Source organism: Pelodiscus sinensis, chromosome 26, assembly GCF_049634645.1.
Source record: "Pelodiscus sinensis isolate JC-2024 chromosome 26, ASM4963464v1, whole genome shotgun sequence".
Taxonomy (NCBI): Eukaryota; Metazoa; Chordata; order Testudines; family Trionychidae; genus Pelodiscus; species Pelodiscus sinensis.
Window position 1 is genome coordinate 2879308 of NC_134736.1, and position 26691 is coordinate 2905998.

The 26691-nt window shown below is 45.1% G+C and overlaps 1 protein-coding gene across 3 annotated transcripts in view; it reads left to right on the forward strand.

The window, feature by feature from the left end:
* Nucleotides 1-17762: 17762 nt before the first annotated feature.
* Nucleotides 17763-26691, forward strand: part of CADM1 (cell adhesion molecule 1) — a 339720-nt gene continuing 330791 nt past the window's right edge. For 2 of the 3 annotated variants that reach the window (XM_075909409.1, XM_075909410.1), the window contains exon 1: nucleotides 17763-17931. In XM_075909409.1, the coding sequence (XP_075765524.1) occupies nucleotides 17817-17931 (115 nt within the window). In that variant the 5' untranslated portion in view covers nucleotides 17763-17816. The remainder of the gene's footprint in view (nucleotides 17932-26691) is intronic. The other variant, XM_075909411.1, reaches the window with a different exon arrangement.

Below are 26691 nucleotides of genomic sequence, written 5' to 3' on the forward strand. Positions count from 1 at the left end.
GCTGAATAGCTGCAGCAGTCCGTGTCAGCTCAAGCTTCTCCATTCATCTCCCACCACCTGCCTCGAACCTGATCAGAAGATCACTTCCGGACAGATACTGCTCCCTCTCCATGCAGCTGTTGTGGAGACATCGAGCGTGCCTTTGGTAAGAGTGCTGCAGTCACCTGTCCGCCAACAGCTGTGATGCTTCATCGACGATTTAGCTATTGGCATAGAGAAGATGCACATAAAGTTTGCAGATGATACTGGGAGAGGTGGCAAATGCTTTGGAGGATAGGGTCATAATTCAAAATGATCTAGGCAAACTAGAGAAATGGTCTCCTCTAAATAGGATGAAGTTAATAAGGACAAATGAAAAGTGCTCCATGTAGGAAGGAACAATCCGTGTCTCTCTCAGGATGGGAAGCGACTGTCTAGGAAGGAGTACGGCAGAAAGGGATCTAGGGGTCACAGTGGACCACAAGCTGAATGAGTCAACAGTGTGATAGTTTCCAAAAAACAAATAAAACAAACATGATCCTGGGCTGCATTAACAGGAGTGTTGTGAGCAAGACGCGAGGAGTCATTCTTCCGCTCTACTCTGCGCTGATTAGGCCTCAACTGGAGTATTGTCCAGTTCTGGGCACCACATTTCAAGAAAGATTTGGAGAAGGTCCAGAGAAGAGCAACAAAACCGATTAAAGGCCTAGAAAACATGAGCTGTGAGGGACAACTGAAAAAACTGGGTTTGTTTAATTTAGAAAAGAGAAGACTGAGAGGGCACGTGATAGCGGTTTCCAAGTACCCAAAAGAATGTTACAAGGAGGAGGGAGAAGAAAATGTTCTTTGACCTCTGATGATAGGACAAGGAGCAATGGGCTTAAATTGCAGCAGGTTTAGGTTGGACACTAGGAAAAACTTCCTGTCAGGGTAGTTAAACACTGGGATAAGTTTCCTAGGGAGGTTGTGGAATCTCCATCTCTGGAGATATTTAAAAGCAAGTTGGACAGACTCCTGTCAGGGATGGTCTTAGACGGTGCTTGGTCCTGCTGTGGGGACTGGACTCGATGTTCTGTCGAGGTCCCTTCCAGTTCTAGTGTTCTCTGGTGAATACAAAATGGTGATGGTGGGACCAGCCCTTGGTTGCTACCAGCCAGGACATGCATTTGAACCACTTGTTAGTAGTTGTCTCCCCTGAGCAAAGAGGGTAGATCTGAGAATCTTGGTGTGGGGGCAGCTAAAAGGGAGGATGAGTCAGAGTAGCTGAAGATCGGGGAAGGGACCTCCCTCCACATGCTGCTTTGCATTAAAGTCCAATGTGAAATGTATCTGGCTGGGGAGGTATTCTCTCCGGGCACACAGCACAGTCTGGGGCAGCTTCAAAAGGAGCCAGTCTTTATGGCATCTGTAAGGATCATGGGGCTTGGTTAGCATGTAGGGGAGGCAGATGAGGAGATAGGCGCTAGCTTTGAAGCTTTCTCGTTGACATGCCTGTGGCTTTCCTTAGCACTTATTGATAGCTTACTCTCCCCCACCCCATCTTCATGACCTGACTTTTACAGTCTCTTCCTCTACGAGAGTTTTAAACATATTTAAAAACACTTAAATGCTAATGTGAAACCTGGGAAAAAAAGGATGTCAGATGTAAGAAAAATGCTCTGAAGATGAGTCTGCAGAAGGATTTGACCCCAGTAATCTAATTTGCTTTAAATTTAAAATGATACTCCATTCCCTTATTATAAGGCTCCGTGTCATTGGCTCATAAAGATGGCAATTTCTTGTCTTCCAATTGTAATAAATCCAATTCAAGCACCCTCTTGATTTGAAATTCGTCACAACAACATGCAGAGGGCATAGCTTCTCCGGTGAGTTTTATGGAGAGGGTGCTCTGCTCATTTGCAGGAGAGATGATGCAAGACTATAAAATGATTTGCCTCCCCTCCCTTCTCAATATGATCTGTGAAAAGAATACTATGTCTAAATTATAGTCTATTCCTCATTATCCAGCAGTAAAAAGGTTAGACCAGCAAGGGAGCCAGACGGGCTAAAGCTTTGCATTTTATCTGTACGCCGGGGAATAGTTGAGTTTCTTTAAATCCATCTGAAAATATTCCATCTTGTTCCAACAAATCTAGTAGTTTAACCTTTCTGGTTATTTTTATTAGAAGTGATAACTGATCAGTGAGAAGTGAGTCTTACTGAGCAATCTAGTCATCTGAACTGATGCAAATAAACCCTTTATTTGCTATCTTTATAGCATAGAATCTGTAGAGTCGCCTGTCTAAGGGACTGACAGAACTTCATTCAGTATTAGAAGGAAAATAAAGGTGGAGAAAAAGTGTATTAATTATTTAGCTGCATTGTGATAACAGCCAGGATCTCCGGTCATAATCCTAGACAACCCCCCCGCTGCCCCTCCCTGCAAATACACATGATAGGTGCTGCAAAAATGCAATATGGGTTTTGCTTTTGTGGGGCTGTCTTAATTTGTATTTCAGTGTTAGCAATGTGTTCCGCTACTTCGCACGTGGCTTTTTGGGGACCAGTTTCAATGTCGGTGTACATAAAGAATGGATCTGTGCATGTATCAAGAGAAAATGTTGGAGATACTGCAGATCAAGCCTCTCTAGTGTAGCATAGAGTGTGCCAAGCAGCTGCATAATTGGGATACATTTCCGGATTGAGATCTTTCCTTTTTTTCTCTGTCGTATGCCTCCAGACCATCCTCTGAGCTTATTTCATTTTCATTCCCTTCTTTAAACTCCCTATGGATGGGATTAAGTCTCCTGAGCTGCCAAAAGACAGCTTTGCAAAGAGTGAGAATGGCTGACCAGCTGAAACAAAACCATATTTAGCCTCAAGTCCAGCTACCTTACGTTCCTCCTATGGCTATGCAAAAATGGCTCATGGCAATATTTCTGTGAAGTGGTTGAGAGAAATCCTTGTCAGTTGGCTGCAGGCCATTGGGCACCTCTAAAATTCTGCTGATCTGTGAAATTTGACAAACAGGTTGAACCTCTGATCTGGCAACATCTGCTCTGGTCCGCGTGCTCTGATCTGGTAACATACGTGGTCCAGCATGATTTGAGTTAGCCGGATGTCCATTTCTGATAGGTGTGGCCAAGTTTCCCGCAATCCCACAAAGTTTGTTTACCACCACCAGTCCTGGCTCTCTTTTCTATGCCATTATTTTAGCTCTAAGTTACTCCTCAAAGTCTTCTAAGAGCCCAGAAGCAGTGGAAGGGTCGGTAATGCTGCTAGACATTATTGACCTCCTGTAGTTCAGCAGATTCTCTGGTTCAGCACTGGTTCAATTTGTAGCGACTCATTTTTCACCAAACTCTTGCAATGTTTTCCACCGTTCATTTTTAATTTCAAGGTCACTCTTCGAGAGCCAAAAATGTGGTGCCAAAAGTTGTATCCTTACTGGCTGCCTAATTTCCTGCTTTTTGCATCAGCTGATAAGATGGTCTGAATTTGCAGGGAAATCTTTTTAATGAAATCACAATTTACCCTCCTACATTTAACCTCTTTCCTCTTGTGTAAGCCTCTTTCTCCTGCCAAACAACAATTTAAAAATAACCAAAAAAACCAGACTAGACTAGGTTGGCCTTTGAACTGATTCAGTGAACCGGTTCTGGGACTGTAATATTTCAAGATACCAGGCTGAAGCAGAAATGCACAGGCTGGCATTTCACAAATACAAATGTAATACCGTTGAACCAGTCCGTGTGTGTGTGTATGGATATAGATTATATTGATATAGGTATCTCGAGAGACCTTGGCGTTTAGTTAGTTGCAACCATTTGGGAATACATCCCTCTTTTTGAACAGTCTTGAATCAATGCACGCATGAGACTTCCTTCCTCTGCTTGGAAGGGACATTTATACTTCTAGTATTTGTGCAGTGTTCTTTAGGGTTTGTTTGGTTTTGTTAACAGAGGTCTTAGCCAAGCAAAAAAAATCCCATCTGTATGGTGCTTTTTTATTAAAAGATAAAAAGCTGGAGTTGCTAGGAGTTAGCTTTAAGTCACAGTCCATAGCAATCTAAGGTATTCATTGGCTGGGGACTTCCTCTGTTTATTTCAAGTATCCCTTTATCATTTTTGTTGAAAGAGCAGTGTTCTCTATAAAGTGCTGCCAATTGGAAAAAGAATCAGATAATGAAGACTGATGCTTTTCTGATGACAGCCCTTCAAGTTCCTCAATAGGATTTCTCCAAAATCAAAAGACTTTTTTTATTGTCACATTTGGTGGCGTTTTTACAAGTAAATTAAAAATTTTTTCCAGTCGCAACCAAAATTAAATCTTAACATGCAAAGAAAAGGACAGAGCAAATGCAAATATTAAGTGGGGTATTGGGGGGAAATTTTGTAGCTAACTCAAAATGAAATTGTGTATGATGGATGCTGAGCACATGTGCTTCAAAAACATTGTTGCCCATAATCAGTGTGTCTGTGCGTGTTGCAGTTTTTCTATAGATTGCAAGTGAATTGAAGTTGGTTTGTTCACAGCATTGTATAAATGTTACTTTTATACGTTTTTAATTCATCAATTGCTCCCGCAACTATTTGACATCAACTATCTTTCTGATAGAGACTTTGGTTCAGAAAAGTACTTAAGTATGTATCTAAATTGCATAGAAATCAATAGGATTTGGCATGTGTTTAAGTGCTTTGTTGAATAGGAATGGACTCAAGCACGTGTTAAAGTTAAGTACATGGTTGCATTTCTGAACTGGAGCCACATCTTCCTTTGCCATAAATCCAGATCCAAAAATGCTCTCAAAGGATTATCAACTGTACAGACACAACATGAGCCTCCAACGAAAAGCAGCCACCTCTGGAGTGAAACATACTGTGCATGGACAGCGACTAACAGAAAACGCTAGCTGATTTTTATGTCCCAAACTTAGAAGCAGTATGAGCTAGTGAATAGCAGAGTGCTGGGATTCAGGAGACCTGGGTATTGTTCTTGCTCTGCCACTGGCTTGCTGGGTCACCTTGGGCAGGTCACCTCAATTCTGTGCCTCTACATCCCCTGTCTGTAAATGGGAATAATGATACTGACTTCCTCGGTAAAGTACTTTGAGAGCTACGGATGCAAAATTTCACATAGGCAAGGTAGTTTTACTATTTACATAAGCTAGCGAGTTAAAATAGACATTGTGGCACTGAAATTTTATTGGAGAATTTTCGGGGTACAAAACCCCTGCTCCTTAAATTGGAATGAGGGTTGGACTCTGAGGTTAGTGATCTTTGTCTTGCAAAAAGACTTATGGTCTCTTAAATATCTAGTAGTTGGGATCCTCTGCAAATCCTTAAGTTTCTTGCCTTAGTATCAGATCCCCTAATTAAATCATGGTCCCCAAAATGAATGTTTAATTGTACCCAAAAGTGGCTTTTTAACCAACATAACATATCTTTATACACTGCTGGGGTATTTATTCAGTATAGTGTAAGCTCTTTGGGCAGGCACACTCTCTGTTGAACTCTGATCATTACAGATGTCTCCAGGTGCTACTGCAATATCAGTAAATATTTAATAATGGGGGGGGAGTGTCCCCCTATTCAATCACCAATAGCACTTCCTAGATGGTCTGTCTCCTGAGTGATACTGTCTAACTTGGGTTGAGAACATGAGATGCTCCATCTTTTTTTTTTTTTCCTTCTTTTTTAATGGGACTAGAGAGAAGTTTTCCTACACTGTGTATTGGAATCTCTCTTTGATACCTTTTACATTCTGAACAAATTTGTTATTCCTCATAGTGAAAGCCAGAAAAATAAAACATACTGAGAGATATTTGTACTGGAACTAACGTACTAAATTTATAGAGGAAGAGCGTGGCAAATGACATCTTTGTCACACCACATGAAAGAGAGGAAATGAAGCTTTGCATTTTTACCTGATCTTTAAACAGATTGAACTTCAGTTCTTCACTCTGGAGATCAGTAAAAGGAGACATTCAGACTCCACCTGGGAGCCCTGTTGGTTGAATGAAACACATCCTTGAAGCCCTTGAATTTCTGTCAGGAGAGCCGTTGAGTCTGAAATGCTATAACTTGATTATTCCTTTGCTGGACTCTTTTCACAAATGCCTAAATTTTCAAAGGGTTACACCAGCTTCATCCACGTACCCACTTTAATGTGAGTTGTGTGGCTAAACCCCGTGCAACTCTTTGAAAATTTCAGGGTTGGTGCTTCTCATGAGAGACTGTTTTATTCCACTTGACAAAGTATATGAATGAACAAACACTATCATTTGTGGGGAAAATGGAAATCTCTTCGCCATCTGTTGTTGCTCTTTGCAGCACTTTTCATCTGAGACTCAGAGCTACAGAAGGATGGAAGAAAACCTACAATATCTGCACAAATAACAGAAATCTCTATCTCCATTTTATAAGAGAAACTGAGTCACAAACTCAAGATGAACTAACAAGGTTCACATCGCAAGTGAGTGGAAGAGAGCCCTGCAATCTGGACTTTCTGAATTCAATCCATTTCTCTCTGGACAGGGAATTCTTTAATACCTAGATATCCCATAAAGGAATTTGGGTGAAATTACAAGCCACAAAAAAACCTGAGCAAAATTATCGCAGCAAGAGAAGATCCTGCTTTATGTCAAAGATGTCCCTAATGATCTGTTTCAGAGAATATTACCATAAAAAATGGCTTCTCAAATGTGGCAAACCCAAAGAGAACTTTCATCGCATTTTAATGAAAATGATGCATATAAATGACGAATGTGTCTGAGTTATTTCCAACTTCAACACACAATGAGCTGTTTGTTATTTAAACTTACACTTTGATGTGGTTAAAAATAAAAGTAAAATGTCTTTCTGTACGAACACATCTCTGCAACCAAACTTCATTAAACACATGGGAGAGAAGGGGGCCTTTGTACATAATTTTGAATTAAACTCTATTTCCTTCTTTTTTTAAAAAAATCGGAGACTTGTGGCATATATATATAAAAGCATGGTAATCTCTGAATTGTACGGTAGTCTATGCATACATCTTTGAGGATTCTGATGAAGTCTGACCACCTTCTTCAGCGGTGGTTTTAGTCTTACCTGGATGACGTAAATTTTATGAGGTACCGTCTGGCTTTATCACGGTTTAATTTGTGGTGGTGATTTCTGTAGTATCTCTGCTATGTACACTAGTGCACCTGGGTGTCAGTTCTGCAAATCCTCGTGCAATTGCTTAAATTTGCCCATGCGATTAGTCCAATTGACTTCAATCCAGCTATTCTTGAGAGCAAAGTTCAGCATCTGTGTTTGCAGGACTGAGGCCATGAATTGCTACTGAGTGTCTAGCTTTCTATCTGCCTTTTGAACAATGGTTTGGCCTACCCTGCTCTTATCTGCAGGAAAAATCCCTCTGGATTTAATACATTTTAAGTTGTGTAGCTTACTTATCAAGAAACTTAAAAAAAGTAATTAACACTTTTTACGGAATTCATGAAAACACTATTTCTCACTACAGGCTCTTCAGAAGTGGTTAAATAGAATTCTCACTGTAGAGCTATGCAAATATTCTTTTAAGAATGAGTAGTCTCTGTCTGAGGCACAAATATACCAGCTGTGTGTGTGTGTGTGTGTGTGTGTGTGTGTGTGTGTGTGTGTGTATATAGCTTGTACTATGTGGTTAGATCTTTAAGTCAAAAGGAGCCCTTAAAGTCAATAGAAAAATTACCTCTCAGGCTCTAGATTGGTTACTAACCTGAAATATCACACAGTGCTCATTGTTCATCCAAATATCTGAATGTGAATCCTTATGTCATTACAAGTCTCATAGGGCAAACGTTGTTCATTAAATAGTGTTTACTCTTTAGTTTGTTCCATGAGGGAGGACAGTGTATAAATTCTTTTCCATTTTTCTGTATTTTTCTCTATATATATGTTTAGCACCTTATGGTTTTGGCACTTTCTCCCGCTCAAGTATATCACAGATTGGAATTCTCATTTTTAAGCGTATTTCTGTTCTTGCTTTAAAAATGCATTAACAAACAATTGATTATCGGTTATAAACTGCAAAAACACCATCTGGTGCTTGAAATTAGCTAAATTGAAGTAGAAAAAAAATTCCCATTTGAAGAATGTTTGCCAGTGGCGTAAAAAAAGTGCTACTGTCAAGAAATTCCTCATGCTCATAACTTTTTATTAAGTAGCTATGGAAACTTGGCACGTTACATATTCCATGTGTGATCCACATCATCCTCAAGTCTGGGAATTTATCCTGCCTATCTCACTTGAACGGATTTCAGTTTTTGTTCCCACTTATAAAATGTTATGAAATTGCAGCCCGTACACAGTTTGACAATGTTACCTTTCCTGTTTCCAAGTGCTGGTGGGTGGAAAGTCACTGGATTTGGAATGTTTGATTCTTGGTTGCCCTACAGCCCTTCTTTATCACTCCGGCAGCTTAAGGTTCTAGAGCAGGGGTGGGCAAGATGCAGTCCAGGGGCCACTCTGCTGGGACGTTTGGCACAAAGCCGCCCCATGCTGCTTTAAACATCTGGCTGCTCTCTCTGGCTCTCCTCCGGGCACCGGGAAAGGTGGGAGAGGCTTTGCGTGCTGCCCTCGCACTCAGCACCATTTCTCAGCTCCTATTGTTCAGTTTCTGGCCAATAGGAGCTGAGAATGTGCTGGGGGGGGAGGGAGGACTCACACACAACCTTCCCCTTCTCCCCCATCAGCACCAGGAGCAGCCAGCTGTTTTGAGTAGTCTGCGCTTGTAGCAGGCAAGGGGGAAGGGGAGGGACACAGGTCAGGGTCTGGCAGGGCTGCTGACAGGGAGCTGTTTAGGTAAGTGCCTCCCATCCAGAGCCTATCCCATCTTGCACCCCATCAGGCATTGGCCACTGTCGGGAGACAGGACGCTGGGCTGGTTGGACCTATGGTCTGACCCAGTCTGGCTGCTCTTATGTTCTAACACACTGCCCCATTCCACCACTCCTTCCTAGCTCAGGTCATCACCAAAACCCTTTGCACATCCCTCCCCCCCAGGTCACAACTCCCTCCCAGCACCTGCACTCGAATGTCCTCCTTCACCCAAACTCCCTCCCAGACCCACTACCCTGAGCTCCATTCTGCACCCACCCTGCATCCGAGATCCCACCCCCCCTCCATAGAAAAGTGTGGCCCTTGACCACTTGCCAAAATCTTGGCATGGTCCCCCCCCCCCAATCAAATCTTGGCGTGCCCACCCCAATCCAGAGGAACCAACAGCAGCCTGTTGTGTATGTCCAGTCAGTCGAGAGCTGACCGGGGGGAAAACAGCCCTCAGCATAGAGCAGGGCTACTCAACACGCGGCCCGTGGGCCGCATGCGGCCTGCAGCCCATTCGTTTGCAGCCCGTGGATGGGAGCTAAAACAAAAAAGGAGTCAATATCATAGTCTCCTGCTGATATGCATTTAGTAGTTAAATTCCTGGACTGTCATTGCTCAGTAAAAGTGCTGTCATATGGGTGGAAATTGGGTAACTATTGCATTTTATTACTATCAGGAGGACTGACTTCAATGGGGCCTGTGTGTTGTGTAGTCTTATCTTAATCTTTGTATTCATGCCCATCAGTGTGAAAAGTGATTTGCATATCTATTTGCATGTATATGCAACCACACTTAAGTTGCGGCCCTCTGCATGTATGGTTTTGGCCCCCAGGGCTTCCCAAGTTGAGTAGCCCTGGTGTAGAGAATCGGTTGGGAGCATGGCATTACGCTACAGCTACTTGCTATTTTCCCCAGGTTCATAGGTTTCTAGGGTTGCCAGGTGTCCGGTATTGGCCTGGACAGTTGGGTATTTGCAGCCTCGGTCAAGCAAAAAAACCCACTGGACATATAAAAAGGGACATTCCTCCCCTGCAGTGTCAGGCGGGAAGAGGGGAGGGAGAAGTGGGGGAAAGGAATGGGGATTTAAGGGAACAGTGACTTTTTTTTTTTTTTTGCTCAATTTTTTTTCCTGGCAAGTTTGATATTTTTGTGAAAGTATCTGGCAACCCTATAGGTTTCTCCAAATTCTGCTGTGTGCTGGGCAGGATACTGTGTATGGCTCAAGAAAACAGGGACCCAATAGAAAAGGACTTTCTGACTGCTGCTATATGAAAGAAAGGTCTGAGAAACCTGCTATCATTGAAGATCTGCTTGAGTGGGAGACTTTGTGGGGCCTTGTAGCATTAAGAAATATCTATTACAGGTGAAATGGTCAAGCCAATCTTTATCAGACCACTCTTCTCCTCCCTTTTTTTAGCCAGCTCCTGTTGCAAGTTGCTTGTAACCTGAGTCCTCTCAAATATATTTAGTCTTCAGTTACAGCCAGTGGGACTCCTGCTTCAAGATCAAAACTGCTAACTCACTGTGACCAATAATGTGAGTTTAAACTTCCATGAGAGGAAATAGTTTTCCTCTTGAAACAAAAGTTAATGCATTAGGATTCGAACGGGGCCTTGCTGCTATCTCCTTAGCAAATCTGAACTCCCTTCTTTTTGTGTTTGCTTAAAGAAAAGCACGTAGTTAAGGAAGTCATTTCCTATAGTTCGGGATTTGCAATTTGCATTCCATAATCTCTTGGTCATTTAGAGACAGATAATTTGTCATGGTTTGTTTTAGCTGTTGTGATATTGATATTTATTATGCAAATTGTATTTCCTACATCTTATTGTTCTGCATCCTATGAATACTTAAATTATTATAAACCTTTACACTTAATATGAGTCGTCCTTCAATTTGATGCTTGAGCAGCAGTGGGTCATAAAGTACAATATCTCATGGAAGGGAATAAAATAAGTAATTAAAACTAGACAAACAAGATACTCTGGTACCTAATCATACTGAGGCAAATGGAGTTTATATGCAGTGTCTTTCAAACCAGATTTGTTTACCAGCATGAAAGTCCTTCTGGAGATGAACAATCTACGGTATCCTAGACTAAGAAGAGCCTCCCTCTTAATCGGAGGATAAATCTGGTTTAGTCACATAGTTGCAATGACCCTAGCAGCTTTAACATTGTGTGCAGCTAGTGCAGGGAGCAAAATACTTTACTGCCAATATGTAAAGGGCAAAGAAGAGCCACTGCTTATTCCAACAGAAGTGAGAAGAGCTGAGATTTATGGACAACGGAGGTGGCTTGCCCAGGGCCTGCTTGTGGGTATGAATGCTCCCAGTTTGAAGGAGTTGGAGTGTGGGAAGAGTCTTGTGTTTGCATATGTAACGCTTGTGTGAATCCACACTAGGACCCAATCAGTTGGAAAAGGTGGTTCTTTCCAAACCCACAGCGCGGTTCAAGATTTGCCTGGAGCAGTTTTAAGTTGAGACTCTACAGAAGGTGACAGAATGGTAAAGCTAAAGTGACAACTCATTTGCTGTAGCACTGCTTCGAATAATCTAATTAAGAGTGTTGGAAATATTTGGCATCCCCTTCCTATTAATGGATACTCAGGACTATAATATTCAAGAACTAATGAGAGAGGGAGGCTTAGTTCTTCTTTCCAATGGAAGTGATGCCTACTCGTCAATAACTCAATGGTATATTTACTGCACAAAATGTATTGAGACGGCTGGGCTTAGTCTGGAGGAACAATTCTCTGGGCCTCATCTCTTTTGCAAAGAGAGAGGAAGGGTTGTTCAAATAAAGAAAAAAAAAAAGACTGGTACCAATTATTGCACAGAAGGAAAATCTACAGAAGTGTGTCAGAGGGATGTAAATCCCATTTAATTAGTTAACAAGTTAAACATTAAGTTTAACTGTCTAACTGATTACATTGAGGCAGGTGGTCTTTGTACTACCCCTTCCAGCCCTGCCCAAGTCTGCCAACTCCGAGCAGGGGGATTGCTCCCAGCTAACTGTTAACAGTTACTAGGTAAGCATCACCCATTGAGGGGGGTTGACTGGTTACCCATTCACATGCCTAGTCAAAGTCTGGTAACGTTCACCTATCTACCACTTACGGTCTATCTAGAAAAACAAGGATATGGTAACTATTTGGAGATGACCATGCCCCACTTCATGAGGAAAAGAGCAGAGGAGATAACCCTATATTGAGTAGAGTTTAATGCACCGATGTCCAACTTGCGGAAATGGAAAAGAACTTTGGCTGAATGAACATAGTTATATTGGCACCTGTTTGGTAGGCCCTTTCTCATGCCCATAAATTGACTCCTACTCTTGGCTTAATCTTCCATTGGCCAAAGTTGAGTAGAAAGGTGGGAAAGGTCCCTTTAGCTCAAGTCTGTTCAGGAAGCTGTTGGATGGAGGGGTAAGATATGGGGTGGGGGGTGGGAGAGAGGTTGATACAAACGGAATCCTCTGAACTTAACAGCTGTTAACTTAAGGGCTCCAAAATCTCCAGGGGATGTGGTCGAATCACTTCAAGAACAAACCTACCTGCTAAGATTGGAAATCCCCCTATTGTGGACCATCGATACTTGTTTTGGTTGGAGTAGTCCAATGGGACTAAATTGCCACCCGTTTTGTGTGTTTCTTTAGTGAGAAATTAACGTGATTAACACACCGATTAACGTGGAGGATTTTCCTGCATCCTCTCTCATGCTTCCAATGGCATCATTTTACTTGTGGGCTGCTTTATACATTCAGGGGGAGAGGCAGATGACCACAAAGGCTCTGGAACTGTTCTGAGCAACTCCTAAATGGTAAACCGAATGTTGCTACTAATAACTCCTCCACAACGTCCATTTCCTACTCCACCTTTCTTAGCATCCCTTTAACATCCCTGTGTTTGCCTTCTCCTAGGGTTGTCAAATTTCTAACCAAAGAAAACTGAACTTTGCTGAGGTCCTGCCCCACACCCCCCCAGTCACTCGCTCATTTTCATTGGGTGGAGGAGAGTCCTTTTTCCGCGGTGTGTTTGGGTGAACACTGGACATCTGGCAACCCTTCCAGGGTAACCAACTAGACCAAATTTCCCTGTGTCACACTCCCATGAGCAGAGGGTCCAGCTAAAGCTGATGCCTGAGCGTAGGTTTGCCGGGTGTCCAGTATTCTACCGGACAGTCTGGTATTTGCGCTTTGTCCGGTCCGGTATTCTGATTTACATGTGCACTGTCTGGTATGAGCTGATTTTTCCGGCTGCGCACCGGACGGAAGCCTGGCGTGGGCGGGGGAAGCAGCTGGGAGGCGGGGCCACGATTGGCACTAGGAGCCTGTGATTGCACAGAAGCCTGGCGGGGGTAAGGGGAGTGGCTGGGAGTCGCCAGGCTTCTGCTCAATGGCAGGCTCCGAGTGCCGATGGCGGCCACTCCTCCCAGCCTGGGAGTCCCAGCTGGGAGGAGGGGTTGCGATCACCGCTCTGGGTGCCCCAGAAGGGGGGGGGCTGCTTATCACGTGTTCCTCCTTTTTTTTTTTTTTTTTTTTTTTTTTTTTCCTCAACCAAAAAATACCACGTGTCCAGTATCTGGCAACCCTACCTGAGCAGCCTGATTTCAGTAGAAGCTTGGACGGTGCATAATCTCTGACTACCTGCTGCTGTTCATAGTTCTCAGGCTTTGCGAGTGACTGCAGCCTGTATTTGGACAACACTTCAACCTGGCCCTCCAGGACTGGCCATGTTTTCCTCAGACTGTTGCTCAGCAGGGGCCAGGAGGTTCTCTTACTCCCACTGCTTCCCCCTCAAAACAATCTGGGGCTCAAAGACAGCTGAATGGAAAGACAGAAGGGCTGTGTCTAGACTGGCATGATTTTCCGGAAATGCTTTTAACGGAAAAGTTTTCCGTTAAAAGCATTTTCGGAACAGAGCATCTAGATTGGCACAGACGCTTTTCCGCAAAAGCACTTTTTGTGGAAAAGCATCAGTGCCAATATAGACGCGCTTTTCCGCAATAAAACCGATAGCCATATTTGCAATCGGGACTTTTTTGCGGAAAACAAATCTGAGCTGTCTACACTGGCCCTTTTGCACAAAAGCTTTGCGGAAAAGGGACTTTTGCCTGAACGGGAGCAGAATAGTATTTCCGCAAGAAGCACTGATTTCTTACAGTAGGAAGTCAGTGCTTTTGCGGAAATTCAAGCAGCCAATGTAGACAGCTGGCAAATTTTTCCGGAAAAGCGGCTGATTTTCTGGAAAAACTGGCCAGTCTAGACACAGCCAAGGGGAAGATCATAGACTACTAGGATTGGAAGGGACCTCGAGAGTTAAGTAATATTAAAAATGTTTGTGCAGCCCCTTCTGAGTGACTCTGAAATGCACCAAGAGTTCAGCTAGGTGGTAGCTTGGGTGTGTTGTAGAAGTCTAATGACCTCCAATGTACAGAGAGCCTGTTCTCTGACTCTCTAAAAAGCATTGCTTGTGACAATTGGGTCTTAGCCTTCATGTGCCTCGTTGTTCTGTTCCCTCTGGGGAATCTAGGCTTGTTTGACCAGCAGATATATTAAAACTACTTGGCTTCATCCTGGGACTCTCACAGGCCAGCGAATGGGTGTTTTAAATTGCACCTTTCTTTTCCAGTGGGGAGACAGCCTGTTTTCCCTCCTCAGTCCAATCCACCTTTACAGTTGGTGCCCACTCCCTGATGTTGAAGGTATGGTGCAGTCCATGGTCACAGGCCATTCTGGTGGTGGTTACATCAGCAATGTAATGTGTAATCGGGTATACCAGTCTGGGAAAGTGGAGTCGTGTCTGGCCATATTTAAAGGCTGGCCGCCCCCTCTCTCCGCTAACATCTCCTGTCTAGCTCTGAGGCATTTTCCAATAGCCTCTCTTAAAGATCCTGCATTTCAAATTCTCTTTAGATCCTTCCTGCTCCTTAGTAAGCCTAAAGGGTCAAGGTGACTGGATCTTGGTTTGCAAGACAGGTGTCCTTGGCTAGCGATGTTACACAGAGTCAAGCTCAATCTGTCTTTCAAGTAGCAGGATTTGCATTTTTTTGTATAGTTCTCTCTCACTATTTCTTACAAATCATTCTTAACATGAATCCTGCTCTGTATCAACTATGAATCATGGACAGATTAATCAGAGCCGTATGGTATGCTTGATACTTTTTGTAGCAACTGAATTACCAGCATTAGACACAGAAGGGCCATTTTCTAATCTCCAGGTATGCTTTTTCTCCTTTGTCCCCGTCCTTTTTTATTTTGCCTTAAACAATAGGATCCGATTTCAGTAGTGGAACCAAAGAGCCTCTGCCTAAATCGCCAATTTACCCCAAATGATGCTACTGCAGAGACTGGTAACAAAGGGTTTTCGTTTTAATAGGCTCTATACAAAGGCAATAAGAAAAATCTGTTTAAAAACATCTACTTGTTTGTTTGGAGTTGGGGAGAAGAGTTTTAAATATTTATTTTCTTCTGTGTTCTTTTAAAAAAAGGATTTGTTTGATGGGTAAAACAAAACAAATCCCAGGCAACCATACTCTGAATTTAAATATTGTGACAGTAAATTGTAACATCTTAAAAGCCCTATTGAATAAAAGACAACAGTCCTGTATCCCTTCACTGCTAAATTCTCCTCTGCATAACCAGCAATAACACACTGACCAAATGAAAGGATTTGGGTGTAGTCATTATAATGGCTTCTGCCACACATCCACTGTTGCATGGTGTTTATGCTAACATGGCCTATTTGTCTATAGACAATAATGCCCGATACTGAATTCAAGGGATTTAAAAGAATTGTGGGGCATGTGGATAGCATAGGATCCATGTGTCCATCCACGTCCCATTTACCAACAGGGTTGTTCATCTCCCAGGTTGTGCCAGTATAATCAAGATTTTGTCTACATGGGAAAATTTCTTCATTGTAACCTGAGGTGAGAATTTCAACTCATTACACTGGTATAAGGGGTGTAGAAATACCAAATCTTTTGGTTCACTGGGAGTTGAAAAATGGTTGTGGGGTGAACCGAACATTTTGTTTTGACATCTAAATGTTGCTTTGACAACTTAATTTTTTTGACAGAAGAAAGGGGAATTTTGAAACTTCCTTTGAATAAAAAAGGTGTTAGTGGCTGGATTCCTGTTGTACCCCTATGTTTAACATTTTGGTGTAGCTGCATCTGCTTCTTAGCTGAAAAATGTTTTGTCGAACATTTTTGCTTCTAGGTATCATTCCCTATTTAGAAAATATTATTCCAGCTTAAATCTGGCGCTTTTTCTAGTTTAGTTTATAGTGTCTGGAGGGGAAGAGGGTTATACTTAAAAGTGAAAGTGGCCTTTTTCAGTTTAATGTGTCCACAGGTGAAGTCAGATCATTATAATTGATGTACTTTCCCTTGTAGCTAAGGCCTAAAAGTATGTGGTTTAATATGGATTTAAGTAAATTGGCAAAATTTAGTGTAGACATTCTTACATTGATTTTAAAACTGGCTTGTATCAGGTTACGTTACACTGAAATTTACAGGTGCAACATATATAAAAATAACCCAATTTTAAATCAATAGTCTACTCAGTGTGTGACTTGCATGGTTTTAACCAAATCGGGTTGCTCTGAGGGAATGCGCTAAGGATGAATTATCAGAAGTACAAAGCCGCACACGGCTGCATGGGTCATAGGGGTGTCTGGTACCAAGTCGTTAAGATATTGCCCAATATAGTATCCACCAAAGTTTCCTTGTTGTATGGAGTGATACCATATTGATGTAAATTCTGCATCTTCAGCACTAGAGATGGGGCTGTGTGCATGGGGAAAGGCATATGCGGGGCAGCTAGGTAAGTTGTGTGGTGATGTATTTGAGAGAGTCCAGGGTTGGGGTGCATAGGGGTAGGGTCAGTACCGAGGCTGCAGGTCTGGGGTGTGGGGATGCTGGAGGAAGTAGTGTGAAGATGGTGATTTGGAAGGAATATGGGGGTGAGAAGAGTACATAGGTATTTGGGGAGGGAAAAGGTGGGAAGGGGATGCAGGCAGATGTGGGTTGTAGGGCTTAGGGCGGCTAGACTTAGAAGGGGATTGGGGGAGGGATGTGGACAATGCATGCCGCGGGGCTGCAGGGAAGGGAGGTGGGGTTACAGGGAGACAGGGGCTGCAGCCTGTGTGGGGAAGGAAGGGCTGGGGGGAGGCATGCAGAGGGGGGCTGCAGGTTTGGGGGGCTGCAAGGGAGGGAGAATGGAAGGGAGGTTGGGGGTGCAGGCAGAGGGGGGCTGCAGGGGAGGGAGGTTGGGGGGTGAAGGCAGAGGGGGGCTGCAAGGGAGGGAGAATGGAAGGGAGGTTGGAGGGTGCAGGCAGAGGGGGGCTGCAGGTTTGGGGGGCTGCAAGGGAGGGAGAATGGAAGGGAGGTTGGGGGTGCAGGCAGAGGGGGGCTGCAGGGGAGGGAGGTTGGGGGGTGCAGGCAGAGGGGGGCTGCAGGGGAGGGAGAATGGAAGGGAGGTTGGGGGTGCAGGCAGAGGGGGGCTGCAGGGGAGGGAGGTTGGGGGGTGCAGGCAGAGGGGGGCTGCAGGGGAGGGAGAATGGAAGGGAGGTTGGGGGTGCAGGCAGAGGGGGGCTGCAGGGGAGGGAGAATGGAAGGGAGGTTGGGGGTGCAGGCAGAGGGGGGCTGCAGGGGAGGGAGGTTGGGGGGTGCAGGCAGAGGGGGAAGGGGAGAGGTGGCAGGCAGGCGGGGCTGGGACTGGGGCAGGCCCACAGGCGCGGCGCAGCCGTTCCCCTCCACGCGCCAGCCCCGGGCTCAGCGCCGACGGGCCGGGCCGGAGCTGGGACTTTACTCCCGATCCCTTATCGCCGAGCGGGGCGGGGCCGGGGCCGAGCCCCAGCGGCGGCAAGGCGGGCAGGGGGCGGGGCTGGGCCCCGCGGCCGCCCCGCCCCGCGGTGACGTCGGCGCATCTCATTAGCGGGCGCTCGCTCGCTCGGTCGCTAGGTGCGGGCGGCGCTGGCAGAGCGAAGCAGGTGCCCGGACATGGCGAGTCGGACCGAGCCCAGCGGCTGCTCCGGGCGCGGCGGCGGCGGGGCCCCCGGCGTCCTCCCGCTCCCGCTGCTGCTGCTGCTCGCCGCCGCCGCGCTCGTCCCCAGAGGTAGGGGGGCTCCTGCCCCACGGCCTCCCCGCGCCGCGGTGGGGGGGCTCCCCTGCCCCCCGTCTCCCCCCTGCCCCCCCTCCCGCTGCCCCCCGCCCCCCCCGCTGCCCCCCTCTGCTGCCCCCATGGATCCCCGCTGCCCCCCTCTGCTGCCCCCCTCTGCTGCCCCCCTGGATCCCCGCTGCCCCCATGGATCCCCGCTGCCCCCCCGCTGCCCCCCTCTGCTGCCCCCATGGATCCCCGCTGCCCCCCTTCTGCTGGTCTCCCCCTCCCCCCTCCTGCTCCCCCTCCTGGCCCCCCCGCCCCCATGCATCTCCCGCGACCCCTGCTTCCCCCTTCTGGTTCCCCCTACCCCGCCATGCATCTCCCCTGCTGCTCCCCGGGACTCTCTTCTGCTGCCCCCCCTCCGGCTCCCCCTGCTCCCCCTGCATCTCTTGCACCCCCCCTTGCAGCCCCTGCATCTCCCCGGACCCCCTGCTGCTCCCCGCGACTCTCTACTGTTGCCCCCCGGCTCCCCCTCTCCGCTGCCCCCGGCCGGGCCCCGCCAAGCAGAAGTTGCCTCCCTCCGTGACTCGGCTGCGGCGGCGGCTCCCCCGGCTCCGGCTCTGCCCGGGGCGCTCGGAGGGTCAGTCCGGAGCGGTGTGTTCATCCTGCCGGGCTTGCTCCGGGGACCCTGCCCGAGAGCTCCTCGCGGCGCCTGCAGGGATGCGCGCTCCAAGGGCGAGCTGGGGCCAAGTGTCGGGAGTCCCTCCTGGCCCCTTCCCAGCCCTGTTGCGGCGGGGGGTTGCGCACACAAGGGGCTTTTCTTGCCTTTCCTCCTGTGCTGCAAATATCCCCCTCTCCCCACAGCAGCGCCTGCGAGTATTGGCGAGGTTGGGAATGAAGAGGGCAGTGTTTGCTTTCAATAACAAAAGGCAGAGAGACAAATCACTCCCGCTCACTCTGCGCCGCTTCCGATCCTGCTGTTTGCCATCCCTTTGCACCCCTGCCTCCCCTCAATAAATAAACCGGCGGAGTAGATCCGATTCTGCCTCCCCGGGGCAGAGACCTGAGTATCAGTGACAACAGCAGCAACAAGTAGCATAAAAGTGGATGGGGAGGGAAAAAAACCACCCCCAAACAACTCGCCATCTCACTCAGAAAGAATGCTTTGCCGTGTTGTGGCCTGAAGGTTTTTCTTTGGCAGAGATGAAAGTCTTCTAGCATTTCCCTCTCTATCTTTTACCAGTTATTTTCACAATTATGTAAATAGTATGCAACTGAATACATCGTAATGTGCTAGGTCAAGCCCTTGAGAAGATTATTCCATGCAAAGCATTTTTTAAAAGTGCTCTCTTTCCTCCGAGCCATTTATTTTATAGACTAAATGTGTATCGGGTGCATAAAATGAGATTTTTTTGGGTCTCATTTTTCTTCCACTGAAAGCTTTGTGTGAATCACTAAATCTTTAATTTATGGGTTGGTAGATGAATTGATTTGGCAAACCTGGATTTGTTCGAAGTTGTTACTTATTTGTGATGTCCAAGTTTTGAGGATCTCAATAAAATATTCTTGAAAGAGCCTGTTTGGACTGCTGCATTGTGAAAGACCCTGTGTTGTGAAAACGTGTGTGCATGTGAGGATTTCAAACTGGTGCATCTTAGAGGGAACAATAGACTGTCTGCTGGAGACTGGACACAGAGATTTCCTTGAGACCAAACATGAGGAATATATAGTGTTGCTCACTGACAATAAAGTAATAGGCTACATCTGAGCATTGAGAGAATGCTGAAAGTAATACATTTGTAAATATTTTGCAGTGTGAAATCGCTGCCCTGAAAAGGGATATATGGTGGCTAGTAAAGAAGCCATTGTAGGCTCGACAGTGCATGTCAAAGCTACATGAAAATTTTGTTACTGGTTACCATGGAAGCAGCTTCTTGCTCTTGTGTTTCTTATGGGTCTGGCTATCGCGTAGCATTCGTGTTTAAAAGGGGCTCTGTGTGTGTTCTCTAATTCTTCATCTAAATCAAAGGGTTATCAACCTAGATAAGTCTGAGCCATATGCTGCAAAGGCAGGAGTCTCTCGGTGCATCCTCATGAAGGATACCCCGATGGTGAATTGGGAAGCCGGAAAGTCTGTAGTAGAGTTGAAAACCTGTTGGTATCAAAGTACAGCTTACGTGCTTCCATTTTCTTCCTTCTGTTGTGGTTAATGGGAGCCTTGTTAAAAGGAGTTCTTCAGCGTTACCCAATGCGTCTTTCATCAGGACTAGATGCTTTTCCCATGGTGATGGTTTTGGATTAAATCAAACGGATGTTAATTTAACCCCGCTAAAAGGGGTTACCCAAGCCTTTCTGGTTCTTTTCCCGCTTTACAGGAAAGCCGTGCAATTTAACTGAAAGCTATAACTCGAATCTTGGCAGACAATTGGGTGGGTAATTTGGGGCAACTTCGGCCGTCCAGAGCCACGGTATTGTTCCAGTGGCTTGACAAGATTGTATTCTGGGCTACGTATTCTACACAAAGTGCTGCCTCGCTATTGTTGCGTTTCTTCTGCATTGAACTGAATAGCCACAGGAGGGACTTGGGCTGGCGTCTGGCTTTGATAAAATATCCCTCATTAACGCCACTTTATATTTACAGTGTGTCACTGGAGACGCACAAGGCTTCATTCACTGACTTGTGTGACAAGAGGAGCTAGCATTATTTGACTGGGACATTTTGGAGGAACAAGAGAGCCATTGAGTGATCTTTTGAATTTAACTAATACTAGGACGAGGGGGGAGAATAAAAGAGCAGGCAGTACTCTTGAACAAAGAACTTTATTCATATGTATGTTGTACATGTTTTCCCCGGTGGCCCTCTTGGTAAGGCGGCGGGGGGAGAAAACTGGTGTCGCTTTCAGTTCATTATTCTGACTTGATGTACCTCCTTTTAAAGCAGTGCCCTCCAGAGCAAGGCCACCATCCTGTCCTGCGTGAGTACCAGTTAGGACAATGATTGTTATTTTGTGACTGTGCCATTTAAAAACACATCATTTTGAAGGAAGAGCTAATTTGTGTTCCAGTCTCCCCTCATGGCTATAGAGCAGCTGAGCTACAAGTCTTCCTTGTTGGGAATGGGGGTTTGGAGTAGGGAATGCCTCAGTGTTTGATAGTGGTTTTTTTAAAGGCCAGGGATACAGATATCACTTTGGCATGACTCTAGTCAATTTGCAGAGGCAGACACCCGATGTCTTCCGACGCTGGGGCGTCTATGCAATTACTGCACTGTGTTCATGGCGTTTAAGCCGTGTTGCAGCCAGATGGATTTTTGTCCTTTTCAAAAACGACATTGTAAAATGGACTCTGGTTTTCTGCGAGCGCGGAGTTTGCTTGTGCTCCTGCTAGGTTTCAGCTTCACACCTAGTGAATTGTGCAGTGCGTGGCATTGGAGAATTGGATCACGAAACAATACTCAAGCTAAAATAAAACCACTTTCCTAGCGTGGTATCTCATTCCCTCTTTCTGTATCTCAAACTCTTAATGCCTCATCTCCTGCTTAGAATCACCATTTAAAAAATACTTTTTATTAAACAAAAGGCTTGTACCGTGCTACTATATGGTGAGCCTGGTAAATGGAGCCCAGCTAATAGACCTAACACTTTGAATTAAAATATAGCAGCATTAGGAGCAATTGAAAAGAAATGAAAACGGGGGATCTGAATGCGGCAGTTGTTCAGTTAAAAGGGATGTGACTGACCTGTACATTGGGCATTATTCACTGACAAACTGGAGAGCACCACGCAGTGGTAGCTGTTGCAGAACAGAAAATTTGCTACTGGATGCCCGAGCGTCATTAATCTCCACTAAAAGTTTGATTATCCGAGGCAAGGGGTAAAGCACTAGAAACTCTTCGCTGGCTGAGTTTATGTCAAGTTCTCTTAAAGCTTCAGAAATATTTCCCTCACTTGGCCTTCCTCCCGTTTGCACATTTTAAAGCTATTAATATGTAATAATGAAGTTTCAGTACTTAGGGAAGGAAAATCCATGCCGTGGGAGTAAATACTTGTTTGGTAATGATTGCACAGCTTTGTGTCCCTTTCTGTTGCCTAATTCTAAGGTAAAATCTGTCCTTTCTGCATTGCAAGACAACGGACAATATGGTGGAGGTGCTATATCTCGCTGTCTGGGTGGAATCTGTAACTGGGGTGTGCTTTGGGGCAGGTTATAATGGGTGCGCTGAATGAGTCAAGCAAGGTAATTGGCATAGGGCCAGCCAAGTTTTAACACGGCCATAAAATAGTGATACACACAGATTCATCACGCGTTACTTTTAGCTCCTTTCATCTGACCATCTCAGCCCTTTACACGTCCGTAAGCATCACCATTTCTCTGTGGAATAGAAAAAGAATACAGAAATGACTTCAGCTAGCATTGAACTGCAGTCAGTCCTTGGGTGGACTGAACAGCTGTCTAAGGGAGTGTCTACACTGCAGCTACTTCTGATATCCCGAAATAGCTATTCCACCTCTTTTGAACAAGCCCGTTCTTTCGAAATATAATGGGCTCGCTATTCTGATGTCCCTGTAAACCTCGTTCCACAAGGATTAAGGGACGCTTTGGAATAGCGGTTTATTTGGAACACCGTGCCAAATTTTGAAATAAGCGACGCAATTTGCGTCGCTTATTTTGAGCTAAGGGTGCAGTGTAGACACATCCTAACAGTGCACAGTAACACTGCATAGTAGTTCAGATAAGAACTTTCCAACTCAAATGGCAGGAGGACTTCAGAGGTAGGTGAGGTAATTTTTTTTATTCATGAAAGAGATGAACATTCACCAACGTAAGCTGGTTCAGTTAAAGAGATGACCTTGCCCACCTTGTGTCTTTAATAGCTTGGGATTGATACAGCTACAGCAAGGGAACGAACGGGGGTTAACTGTCCTATTTGTAAGAGACTACAATGGGGTATCAAATGACAAAAAGGGTCAGGATTAAGTGTTACCTCTTAGCCAAGATAGATAAACCCTGTGGGAGCACTGGACAAGCCAAGAGATCTTTTCAGAAGTCCATGAGCTAACCTGACTGCTCAATAATCACACTGAGTTTTATGGGGTGAGTAGATTCTTGTAAATATGGAGCAGCATTGTAAGGGAACTTCTGCATGCAAGCAGGGGGAAAATATTTGCTATCCACTGTCTCTCCTTGGGACTGTGAGCTAAGCACTTGGCATGGAAAAAGTACCCAGCTTCTGGCTCTGGTGAGTGTCCTGCATGCTTTGCAAACACTGAAGTGAAGTTGCAAAGGAGAGGCTGGTAAAGAAAATACAACTTCAGTTGTGATATGGGCTTATTCAAGGCACTTGAGCACTGGTTGTGAACATGGTAATCTGGTTTAGGAACCTAATCACCAAGGAGATTACGATGACATCTTCTGAAGGCTACCCTTAGTCTCGGCTTTATGTATACCAGATATGGTGATACTGGGCTAGTCACTAGCACCTTCATCTCACTAATTAGTTTCAAATTAAGTGATGACACTGCTGGAAACAACCGTACAGCTCATGAAGAGCCATTGCTGCTGCTCTCATTTTGTTTTGGGGAAGCTATTATTTATACCCTTTTGCCACCGCATAGGGACATTTTTTTTTCTTTAAGCACAGTCTGCTTCAGTTTCTGGTGTGTGGATCTTTTGCTGCTTTTGTGTGTTCTGCTTTCCTTTTTCGGTTGTGTAATTAAAGAAACACTTAACATCAAACCACTGACTCAGTAAAGAAAGAAGGCTGTTTCCTTTGGGCCACGCCAGACCTGCAGTCGTGGTACATAGAGACAGCAGCATGCGCACAGTTTCTGCCCTATTGATTAGTGCTACATCTAAAAATAGATCAGACCTTGTGTGTCAGAGGCCATATAGAACAAATCCATTTTTGTTTTAGACCGGGCATGCTGCCTCTTCAGACTATTTAAATGCTCTTACTAGCCTCTTTTGATGAAAAATGACTTTCCTGCTATCTTTTTGGTGGCATTATATGCATGCGTATTCCTCTGGTTAGGTTAGTTTGACACAGACTCATGCAGATGCTGGCAACTTTAATTTTTTAAAGTGGCTGTATAATTTTTGGGTGTGTCTTTCGTTTTGAGCAAAATATGGTAGAATGTTCCAGGGTGCCCCAGAAATCGAACAGCATCCAAAAGTTTGATGACTTTTTTTTTTTTGTTTCTGGGGATATGATTTTACCAGACTTGTAGAAATTGGACTGTAAATTGAAAGCATCCAGTCTGGCTGGATTCCAGCCACATAAGTAAACGTTTATGTAGTGGTTTAAGGATTCAAGCAAAGCTGGACGTATTCTCTGATCTTTTCTCGGTAACTGGACATTACGCAGAAAACTCTGTAGCTGTTTCCTTGCGGAGCATTGTGTACATTTCTTCAGTGTTGCAAAACCACCAGCACTAAATAAAGTCTTTGTTCAGAAACCTGCAATAAAGGGGAGACTCTCTATCTGGGAATGTTGCAATTGCAAGTGGTGCCTACTATTTCAGAGCTTCATGGAATTTCAACAAGTAACGGGTTGAGTTGTGTGCTCCAGCCAACAGCTGTTACGGTTAACGGGAGGTTCCACTGCAGAACTTCCTGTGAAAGCCTCCCACAACTGGCTTGGGGTTTTGGTGCACTGGGCCTCAGACTTGTCAGAAGACGTGGGACGGAGCAAGGCTGTGTGGGAGGGATAGAGCTTGACATGCCAGTAGGTTTTCCTTGGAAACAAAGCCTTGTGAGGATTTGGTCACAAGAAACAGAGACGAGTGTTGGTCATCCTTAGTATATTTGGGAGGATCCCAGGCCCGTCTGAGTTAATCTAGTAATTTGAACTGGGTATGCATGGGGGCGGGGGCGCACTCTTAATCGAATATTCGATCTTGCATTCATCAGCTGTAGTCAACCCTGGCCATGCTGTGGAAATGTGAGACCCAGAAGCTACAAGTGGATAGGATAGATCCCATTCTGATATTTGCATACATGTGTAGATTGTGCATGCTTGGGCCTCGTTAAATATTTTATGTCTACTTTTGAAGGAGGGAGATTCCTTCCCACTCATTTAAAGTCAGTGGCCTCTGCTGGGCAGATTTATTGTGCTCCATTTTAAATCTTTTAGCAAGATGTTTTAGGCAGCAGCTGAAAGGGAGGGCAATTAAGTCACAGGGCAGGGTATGTAAGGTTTCTCCAGTGAATAAAGTGACTTAGGTTACTCTCTTCCTGTCTGAAACGCCTGCTGTGGACGCATCCAGCCCTCATAGCTGCGTTCAAACTTCACTCAGCTACTGCTGTGTGTGGATTTTGCCCTGTTTGGGGGATCATCGCTTCTTGGGAATTTTAGTGATATATAAACAGAACTGCTTAGAGTCAATGGGACCACTAAAGCAAGTAGTGACACCCAAGTCCTAATGTTTGGTCCAGCCCTTAGTGTACATGTACAGCTAGTTTTTAGACTAATAAACGGTAATTGACTAAAACTTGAGCGAGGGAAATTCACTGAGATTATTGAATTCTCAAGATAAACTCACAAACAGCAAAACCAGTCTTTTCCATATTAAGAGCTCAATACTGAGATACAAACTGCCATCTTTACACTCCTGCACAATAGGAATGAAGAAATGACACATTGTCTAAGTATTGGAGGCTTAATTACAAGAGCTTATTGACGGACTGGAGTAGAAATGCTTTTGTTTCTACGTGACTCAACAGTAGCTTCTGAAACGCCTGTTTTCTGGACTGAAGCCATCCAGAGTATTTCAGTCCAAGTGCCATGTTCTGACATGCTGTTAGGTTCTCTCTCTTAAAGCACTTAGACAAGGAGTGGAGAACCTCGGGACCGGGGGCCACATTTGGCCCCCGAGGCTCAGCACTGGGGAGCCCGCACTGGCTCCAGCCCTCCTGACAGCCACCCGCAGGGCTGGAGCAGACAAAATCTACTACCTTGCCCCCCCCCCAAGCTCTGGTGTGCAAGGGGAATAAGGGAAGTGTTTTTCTCCTTCTCAGTCAGGGTTTTCTCACTTGTGTGTGGCCCCGACTGACTTTTTTTTTTTTGTGAGTCATCAGCCCCCAACCCGAAAAAGGTTCCCACCCCTGTCTCAGACGTTCGTAATAATTCTAGCCAGGATTCTTCTCTGCATTTCAGTAATATTAGCAATAGCCTGGTAAGTAACTTCCTTGGGCTTTTGGCACAGGATAAGCGGAAATGGCATTTGTGAGCTGCAGCCTGACTTGCGAACATTCTAACATCTTAGCTATCATTTTCTGGACTTTTTTTTTTCTAGACAGTAAAAGGTCTCCTCTCCCTCCCCCTCCCTGTCTTTTGTTAGTGCCAGTGGAAGTCAAATGGCTATAGTGAGGGAAAGACAGACCCTTAGCTGTACCTGATTGGAGCCGTTTGTATTAAGATGTTCCATTTGGTAATGGAGAGCATACAGTTATAGATTACCAGTCTGCTTTCCCTTTAGCATGGAGAGAGCATGTAGCTTTTATTTCTCTTTCTGAAATCTTTGACTAAACAGTAGACACTCGAAAGCCACAAGAAGCCATTAATTTAATACTATATTACTTGCCCAATTGTGTTATCTCTGGAAAGGTTTAGGGATGTGATGTGACAGTGAATTTCCCTTCTTTGTTCCTATCCTGTTGAAGATACAGCATCTTGATGATGAGAGGAACCTTTTAGATGCATCCATTTGGCAGCTTCCTTGTGCCAAAATAATCAGCTTTAGGAGAATGGGAAACGCCTCACCAATTTTCAGTGGA